Source organism: Poecilia formosa, unplaced genomic scaffold (genome assembly GCF_000485575.1).
Source record: "Poecilia formosa unplaced genomic scaffold, Poecilia_formosa-5.1.2 Scaffold282, whole genome shotgun sequence".
Classification (NCBI taxonomy): domain Eukaryota; kingdom Metazoa; phylum Chordata; class Actinopteri; order Cyprinodontiformes; family Poeciliidae; genus Poecilia; species Poecilia formosa.
This window is the reverse complement of record NW_006800221.1, coordinates 605310-615009: the sequence shown is the minus strand read 5'-3', so window position 1 is coordinate 615009 and position 9700 is coordinate 605310. Positions and strand designations below refer to the sequence as shown.

Sequence of the window (9700 nt, the reverse complement as noted above, 5' to 3'; positions counted from 1 at the left end):
TTACTCCAGAATAAAATAAAATACAATATAAAATATGAATATAAATATACAGTACATGAATGACAGTAAAATAGAAATTATTTAGTTCTGTACATGTGCACTTGTTATCCAGGAAACATTTCTTTCTTTAGTAAAGCAGTTTCTAAATTATTCAAACACACTTATTACATGACTGTTTTAAAATAATTGAACTGAAGTTCTTTAGTGAACACAGAAAGACAAAAAAAGTTCTCAATTATCAGAATTAATCTTAAATACTCTCCTGTTGAGCTTAAAAGTCTAAACCTAGTTCTGAAGTTCCTGATATGGAGCCATGCAAACTAAAACCAAACATAAAACAAAACAAGGACGTTTCTGACAAATATGTATATTCAAATGCTTTCATAAAGCTAAAGGCATCCCGTTTTCCTTTGTTTAATGTTCTTTTTAAACCACCTAATGCAAAACCTTTTGGAATAAAAGAAATCTCAAGTAGAACAAAGAATGAGAGCCTTCAGAGGCTTTTTAACACTTCAAATCAAAAAGTTGCAACAAAGGTTTTTTTGGGGGGAGGGGCTGGGGGGGTTTCCAAGCAATGATTTTTAAAAGAAATCTTGCATTTATTTGCTAAGTATCTACAGCTATGACATCTGGAGCAGAAATATGTCAGCCTGCTCAAAAAAAAAAAAAGCTTTGCGTTGACAGTCTGTGTCACCGAATCCCTCACACTTGTAATCATGCTCAGATTGTTTCGTAGCTCCTACATACGTTTCCTCCTCTTCAAACAGGTATCTGTCCAGAGATCCTGGTTGGTTGATAAGGTGGTTTACTAAGTCCACCTCAGGCTGTTTAAGCGCCTGCAGCCAATCCCTCTTAGAACCACCTCAGTGAAGGATAAATCTCACTTAAAACTATCCTCCCGTTCTGCCAACACATCTAAACGCTCTCGGATCACTTTCAACTGTGTCCTAATGGGAAAGCGAGCCACACCATTACATCACTGCACCCTCCCCCATGTCCGTTGTTTGTACGTTCGCTCTCGCTGCCTGCTCTCCTCGACTATCTGTTCCCTTCGCCAATTACTGTATGCCTTGCAGCGTGAGACCAGCTCCTGCTGCACCCAAGTTCACCCCCAGCCGAGTTTTATCAGGACACCTGCCACCTGGACCATCGTTTACACCAAGGAGGTTCATCGAGATTTGGCCCTCTGCTGGATTTAGATGCCCCCTCCCCAGCCCTTCCTCTCGTGTGGCCTTGATGGGCCACTGCTGGGCAGGGCAGGCCATCCGGGTCTGGCAAGGCTACACCAGGCAGTGAGCCTGAATTATGGCCACAGGCCCAGTCTGAGATGCACTGATCCACACTACCAGCTGCCATCTTTCTCCCCTTCCTGCATGCTCCCCTTCCGCTGCTGCGCGGCTCCTCTCTCCTCTCATGTCTATTTTTAGAGCTGGCTGATTTCTAGCTTCTAAAATGGGCAAATGTGTTGTGGAACAGCAAGGTGTACATGTGTATATGTGTGTGTGCTTTTTTGTTGTTGTTGTTGTTTTTGTGTCTTCCTTAGACATGCTAACACACACTCTCAGCCAACTCGTCCACATGTTTCTCAAACCCCGACCGGTCCCTGTTAAGGCCACATTCCGACACACATGCACATTCCCATTAGCATTCGACTGCTCTCTGTTCTCCACCCAAGGGAGATGGCTGATTGAAGGTTTGGTTTCAAACCTCCCCCCCCCCTCCAAAAAAGAAAACACAGCAACAAACAAAAGCCAAACCCTTCTAAATGCAGCATTTTTGAGACAGGCGCTGTGAGTGCCTCTGCGGGACAGTAGAAGGGTTTCGTCTTTATGCTTCAGCTTTGATCTGGCCCACCTCTTTCTCATCATTAGCTGCCTATCTGCAGCATTCTTGCCTTGCATATCTTTGCTCCATCACTCCCTACAAGCCCTATAGTAGATTATACAATGAAACTACACACACACACACACAGAAAAAAAAAACTACTGAAGCTCCTCATGCAGCACTGGTGACAGTAGCATCTTTTTCAAAGTGCTGGAAGCGTGTCACGCTGAAAGAAGCCAACATGATGCTGGCCGCGTTGGCTGTGCAGACACGATACCGCATTCCCAAGAAACGAGTTAGATGAATGGAGTAGGGGGAAAAAAATAGATCCCTATAGAGAAGGAAGAAGCAAAACTTACTGTAAAGTGATGGAAGCAATGGAAACCACTATGCTTTAAAAAAAAAAGTGAATTCTCCCAGAGTGTGTAGTAACACTCGTTCTGTAGGGTGAGAGACGGAGGGGAAAAAGTACTTTGCATCTTCCGCAGCTTATCTCAAGTCTTTTTATAGATGAACGACTCGGCGCGTTGAGATATGAAGACTTTTTTATATATATATATAAATATATACATTGCCAAGTGAGAAGAATTTTACTCTTGATTTGTGGTGTTGCTGAATGAGTGACTGAAAAAGTAAACCAATTAGATATGATACTGACTTTTCTGTGTAGCTGCTAAAACTATGCATGGCAAAAAGGAGGGGAAAAAAAGACGCTTCTCTAAAGCAAATGCCACAGTTTTGAGGTTCTTCTACGAAACAGCAAAGTAAAAATGTATTTTTTTTTTGTTTTAATTTAACCCTTGTGCGTGCGAGGACTGAGGTAAACGTAGAGGACTATGGAAAATGATACAAGCTTTAGGTGTGTGGGGTCGGTTGGATCCCATTTCGACATACAAGGGTTAAAACAGGAAGTGAATAGTTATTGTAAGCATATTCTGTTAAATGGACTAAACAGAACCTCTCACAATGACAGAAAATAATACCATTCTCCTTTTCTGCTCCTTGTTGAGTGGCACAAATATCACAAGGATGGGAATGTTGTCTCTATTACTAGTGTAAAAGTGTAGAACTCTTGCTCAGCAAGCTGACCAGCAGTGTGCAGTAACATAGCCGGAGAACTGCACGATGGAGCATGTTTTAGTTCAAGCACTAAAATCATAATTTGATGAAATTCTAATACACATTGCTATCAGTGCTTCCAAAGGTTGCAAAAAAAAGAAAAAACCGAACATACTAAGTGTTACATTTATTATAATATAATGTAGAGTTTGGTGTAAATGTTAATTTTTTGCAGAACACAAAAGGAGAACAAACACTCTGCCATAGTTTTAAAATGATTGTCCCTGTTTGCCACATTCAGAAATATTCCACATTTGAATTCATTCATTCTTTTCTGTGACCAAATTAAAAGTGTAGTAGTCTTCTTTCAACCAGCAGTGCCTAGCAACAGGTGGGGGAAGGGGGTTTGCTGCATTATTCTGTGCCCTGCACAGGTGACGGTGATGCTGGTCACTCCGCCACTTTTCAGGGGCACTGAAATGAAATGTCTACAATCAGTAGCAATAGCGTGATAGGAAAAGTTAGGAGTTTTAAAGCTTTTCGAATATTCAGCATGTCGTTATTGATAATCGTCCACGCCTAGTGCATATTAATAAATGATCGCCAATGCCAATTTGGTGCCTCTAATGGAAGCAGTCAGGGAACTAACACTTGTCTCGCTGCAGAAGACTTGAGGCAAAGGAAGCCTCACATGCTCAGTGGACGGTTATACGCTTCAGAAAAAAATAGCCTCTCTGAGAAAAGTAGTCAGTGCATTTTGGAATATTAAGCTGACGTCTCTCATTTCTCACGTAAACGTTACTCTCTAAAACCCCCCTAATCAGAGCAGTCTGGGACCCGTTTCAATCCCCACAACCACAAATGACCTTACGGGAACCAGAACTTTCCGCCGTACAGCTCCCATCCCATCCCACAAGAAAGTGCTGACTAAGCCCAGACTCCTTCCTGTCCCGCCCTCCATCACCCTTCTTTCTTTCTGTCTCATCAGCTGTGCAGCACACTCAGGATCCTTGGGATTGAAGCGTCGCCAGCCAACCCCTTGTAAGGAAGCCCATTAAGGACTGCATCAATATTTCATCATCGCTCACTCAGAAACATAGTTATAGAAGTTTCCAGGCCCAGGCCATTAGGGGGCAGACGTCAATACGTTATGGCAGCAGGCATCACTTCACCTCTTGCCTCACTCAGGTCCATCTAATCTCTTCAGCGGAGAGGTTTCACTCAAAAACAACGGCGGCTTCCGCTGCTAAAACAAGTCATTAACCGTTAGGTATCCGAGGTACCGCGTTATCCTGTTTAAACCACTTCACATGTTAATTATCAGCCTGTGCCAGAAGGAGGTGCAAATTCTCCCAAAGTAGCAAATATCTTCTAACTTAGAAAAAAAAAAAAAAAAGAAATAGATGGTTAACAGAATTGCATTATTATATAACATGATATAGACAGTCCTACACACCGGTTCTAACACTGTTTGTGAGATTTTGAGTCACGGCCGTGGAGACAAGTCTGGCGCCTTCTGCGGCGGTCATCGCCAGTGAGTGGACGTTCAGTGACAGCGGGTCGATTGTTGAGGAAAAAAAAAAATAAAATCTCGTCTCTCACACACAATGAGTCAAGACGTGAGTCAAAGCTCAGATAGAAAACTTCTCATTGAGCACCGAAAGGAAGAGAAACCTAATTGCAGCCTTATGATTGAGATTTTATTACCTTTATTTCAAACTATTATACCTTCATTAGCCAGGACTGGCCTGCAGGCTTTAGCAGACATTTTAACGAGTTTTCTTTTTTTCCCCCCTCAGCTCATCCTGTAGTGTCCTTGGAAGTGAAAGGTCCTGATGTCTGCATTTGATCCGGAAGACTTTGGGGCTCTTTCTATGAGTCTAAATGTGAGTTTGACTCTAGCTCATAAAGTTCATGTTAGGTTGCAAAAACGTCAATGTCTTTTCAAGGTCAAACACTTAAGTGTCAGTCTTGCTCTGACTTCTTGCTTTTCATCCTTTGTGTCACCCTCAAGCTTCACATTGTCTCAATCCTGTCTGGCACAACCTTGAATAAAAGTTTCCCAGCTCTAAAACGTCACACTCTGTCACTAACCACAAAGTTTGGCACGTCTGAGGGCACTCTTTACTTATTGATACACTGAGGAAACAAATGATAAAATCACAGGTGCACGACTCAACCTACCAGAGTGCAGAACCTCTCGGGTGGATTTCCACACGTGATTCCAGGAGGATCCACCTTGATCCGCATGTAGTCCTTCATGGACGCGGGACTGGGCTGGCATGCGTAATGTTCCCACACCGAGCCCTCGTCCGTGCTCACCAGGGACTTGCACATGTTGTACTGGCCGACGGCGGAGGCCAAACAGTGCAGCAGCAGCAGCAGCAGCGCCAGCAACAACGCAGCCCGGAGGAGCATGGCAGGCCTGGGGAGTGGCGTATGGAGCAGGGTCCGGCACAGGGTGAGGGGGCCACACGGCTCAGAGGAGAGGTAAAGCGCATGGAGGGGTGATCACAGGGAGAACTTGAGCATCCTTGACCACCTTGCGACTTTATTTTTTAAAAAAAGGACTCGCCTCTTTTAGCTTTTGATTGGAATCCCTCAGGTGAAAGGAGACAGGTGGGATATGCAGCTTTCACTCAGCGTCGCCTGACAAACACTGACGTCCCCCCGGGGGAGAAACGAGAGAGAGAGAGACAGAGGTGAAGAAGTTTGTTGCTCGGGACGGCTGGTTTCCACGGGAACGGATGGGCGGATGCCGCTACAGAGAGGACTCTCGGTGTGCACTTTTACCATAATGTTGTAGGGAGTTGGGTGGGAGATGCTCACGGGAATCCATGTTTCAGAGAGCGGGGTCCTGCAGCGGAACAGCGGCGCCGGAAGGGGAAGGCGTAAAAACAGCAGCGCCTGTGTCTCCGGCTAGATCCATTGAAGGGGCTCAGACCGCCTGGGCTCCTCTTGTAGATCTGGAGCGCTGTGGGTACAATAGGAGGAAAAGTTAATTTAAAAAAACAACATAGAATTACATTATTTATTCCCGACATTGCTTGTTTTGCAGCCTGGAAACGTTTTTATGAACGAAATTCATCATAGCCACATAACTACTTGCCACACTACTTCTTTGTTTCCACTGAGAGTGTAAAATTGAAGTTGTCCTCTCTAACCTGCGGTGCACTGCGTTTCAGAATTATTGGCCAAGTAAAACCCGCCAAAAAGCGCCTGTCTGTGTTCCTTAATCTTGTGCGTAAAAACACGTGCTGCTGCCCGGTGCGTGTAATTCCTCTTGTGCTGCAGAGTGGGCTACAGATGTTGCAACCACGATTACACTGTAAAAAAGTACCAGTCAACATCTATTTGGGTCATCCTTTTATTATTATTATTATTATTATTATTATTATTATTATTATTGTCATCATTATTATTATTTGACTGGAGCTTGCCCAAAATGCGGAGTTGGAAGAATATCTTTTGCGGCTCCGTGGGAGGGGGGTAAAGGTGGGGGAAAGTTAAGTTTTCTTTAGGTTCATCGGGTGCATTAGAGAACCCCTCTTAGCTATTCTTATTTCACAACTTTAAGCGGAAACTCCAAAAGTTGTACAGCCTCATTAATAACTTAATCCAACTCTATTATTATTTTTTTCTTTTTTTCCCCGCAAGCATTGATAAATGAGACACAGATTGCGCTTCTAATCTGTGTCATTTTCAGGGATTGTAATCCGAACCCTCACCCGCCTTGTGACAGAAGTCCGGTCCACGCACAGCACGTCCCGACCCATGCAGACTTTGTTCACTTGACAAGTAGCCCAGGCGGTTTTCCCCCGGCACCGATTATTCAGGGGTGTGTCAGTTTCCACAGTTATGAACCCGACAGTGCAGCACCGCTCACACACACACACCACACACAAACTGTTTCTTGACTCGCCTGCCTTTTCTTTCTAACTGATTCAAATTAAAGCTCAAAGAGGCCGTCTGTCCAGTCCCGACAGAAAAATAAAAACTAAAAACCGTAAGTGCTCCGTTTCGCGTGCACATACCGTCCAGCAAGATAAACGCACCGTGTGGCGAAATGCTTGATCAGATAGAGCACTTACTTCTTACACGCGTCTCTCTGAGGCCAGTCAGCACTATAAATCCGCTCCGATCATCCACTGTACTCGCTCCCCGCCGCCGTCTCCTCACTGTACTCCCGATATCAATCTGCCCTGCGCGCTGTTTGTTGCTTTTTCTAAAAAATATATATATTATTATTCTTATTTGCAGTCCGCCGGATACTTTTTTTTTCTTTAATCTTTCTTTTATCCCAGCGTAGATGGCTGCGCACTGATGGCTCAGCGGTGTCCTAGATCTGGGATCGGCCGGGAAAAGAGGAATGAATTCCACCGTCAGGGAGTATCAAAAGTATAAAATATTGAGTTTGAAGAAAGGCTTGAGCCCGCCCCGATCAGCCCCCCCCTCTCCTCCTCCTTCCCTCCTCCTCCTCTTCCCACTTTACAAGCTTCGGGTTTACCCGGGATGCTCAAGGGCAGAAAGAGAGGGAGGGGAGGGGGGTGGAAAGGGCTTTATGGAAAATATCACCCTCCCTCCTCCTTTTCCTCCCTCTGTCTCTCTCTCTCTCTCTCTCTTCCTCTCTCTCTGTTTCCTATCTCCCTCCCCCTCTCTCCCTCTCCCTCCCTCTGTGTTAATGCCGAGGCTAAATCCTTTTACCATCACTTTCAATCACTATCTCAGCGTCTATCTGCTCCAGTCCAGCTGCCTGAACCGGGGCGGTGCAACTTCGCGAGTCCGCCGCTGTTCTCAGCTGTCCTTACCCCCTCCCTCCCACCCCCCCATCAGGTCCGGTCAGCACCAGGCTCGGTGTGAAGGACCGAGAGGGAAGACGGAGGTGTATCCAAGATTACGACTGTAGTTAGTTTAAAACTATAGTTCCGGGGGGTGAAAAATAAGGATGATATGGATTTAAAACGAAGAGTTCACAGTTGAATTCAATTACTTTATCACGCTGTACAAGAAATGACCACAAAATATGGTCTATATAGTTTAAAGAGTTCTTTATATTTTCTTTTATAAGTTTTTTTTTCTTTTTTTTTTAAATGACTGCGTTAAAGTTTTGGAGTGCATTGCTCTCTTCTGTGGAAGCTGCGCGCTGGTGTTTCATTTGTGGGAAAACTGTGATTTCGCCTCTTGTGACTTTCCATGAGGAATTCTGACACTTCGATCATATTGGCTCATTTTCTGGCATATTATGAGTCTGCGTGTCCAAAATCAAGATTTAGAACCAAAAATATATATATATTTGAAGTATGAAGTATCGTTGTCATATGACAACGATACTTCACTAACTTGAGAAATAATCTGCATTTAAATTTAAATGCATTTCTACAAAAACAAAAGCTTACATGTTTAAAATGGAAGTGAAACAGATAAGAGGCACTGGAATTGTTGATTGGGCGAACTGACCAGAAACAACACACTCAGGTGGACTTTGCTTCAGTCCATGTTTTCTACCCCCATTTTTTCCACTTGCCTTGGGATAAGGCGGTCCTAAAGAAAGGGAGAAAGAGAAAAGAAAGAAAGAGACATAAGAGAAAGAACTAAAGGAGTCAAGAAAGAAAGAAACAAACATGCAAAAAAGGAAGAAAGAATGTGATTATGAACAAGCATTATAGATATCAAACTGAGTTTTCAGGAACATCTGGGTCAGTCTTGGGCTGTTTCCATAGTAGAGGTCAAAGGGGAAAAGTGGTGGGAAGCAGTTTCCACCCTTACGCAATGCCAGGTGTGTTTGCCTCATTTGCTTTTTATTCTGATAGTCATTTACAACATACGAGTATACAATTTAGAAATAAGAAAAAAAGGTTTTATTGACTCTTGTGGCCTTTATTTGATAGTGAATTAACAGGAAGGTGGGTAATGAGAGAAAGGGGAAGACATGCAGCAAAGGTCATCAGGCTGGGAATTGAACCTGTGACGGCTGCATGGAGGACTAAGGCCTCCAGATGTGGTTTGTGCTTAACCCCTGCACCACCACTGGACCCCAAGTATACAATTTTTGTAATATGAAACAAAAATTGCAATACAGTAAACAATAAAGCAATTTTCCATGCAGATTTTGTTAATAAGAAGAAAAACTATCTATAAAACATGTTGCATAAAAATGATTGCTCTGATGAATTACAGATGTGCCTAACTGGAAATTAGTGTTTAAGAAGTGCACTTCAGCTCAAGGTAAAAAAAAAAAAAAGCTTTTTGCCCGTTTCTGGTATAGAGAACAGAGTTTATCAGTGCAACTAAAATAAGTTAGCCAGGTCCTGAAGCAGCAAAGTCGGCCCAAACCACCATACTACCACCTCCGAGCTGAATGTCGAGATGATCCTCTCTTTCTGAAATGCTGTGTTAACTTCAGACAATGCTTAATGGGATTCAAGCATCTCAAGAAGTGTCACTTGCCAGTCCACAGAATAATTTATGAAAAGTCCCACCAAACTGTGGCAGATTGGTGCTGCGTCTGAAGTGATATGGGCGTTGAAACCATCTGTCGTGGTGAAGAGGTCCGGTCTACTGTCTTCTACGTTCCTACCCTCACCTGTGGTCACAAGCTTAAGAATGAAATCAGGGTTAGAAGCCTCTGAGGGGTGTCTGGACTTAAATTGTCTTTGTAACCCGCTGTAGATGGATATATGTCAATTACTTTGGTTCTTCTTGGTGCTCAGTAAGGTGCTTCTTTAAGATCTTTTAGCCTGCTTTCCAAAAATTTGAGTAAATTTGTGATTAATTATTTGTGGGGTTATTATTCTTTAAATATTGCACTGGTTAAAAT

The 9700-nt window shown here is 43.5% G+C and overlaps 1 protein-coding gene across 1 annotated transcript in view; it reads right to left on the bottom strand.

Moving 5' to 3' along the window:
- Window positions 1-7492, bottom strand: part of ntng2b (netrin g2b) — an 89247-nt gene extending 81755 nt beyond the window's left edge. The window contains exons 1-2 of the mRNA XM_016681487.1: window positions 6975-7492; window positions 5068-5857 (exon numbers count right to left, since the gene is read on the bottom strand). Coding sequence (XP_016536973.1) covers window positions 5068-5301 — 234 coding nt within the window. The 5' untranslated portion in view covers window positions 5302-5857; window positions 6975-7492. The remainder of the gene's footprint in view (window positions 1-5067; window positions 5858-6974) is intronic.
- Between the last annotated feature and the right edge of the window lie 2208 nt (window positions 7493-9700).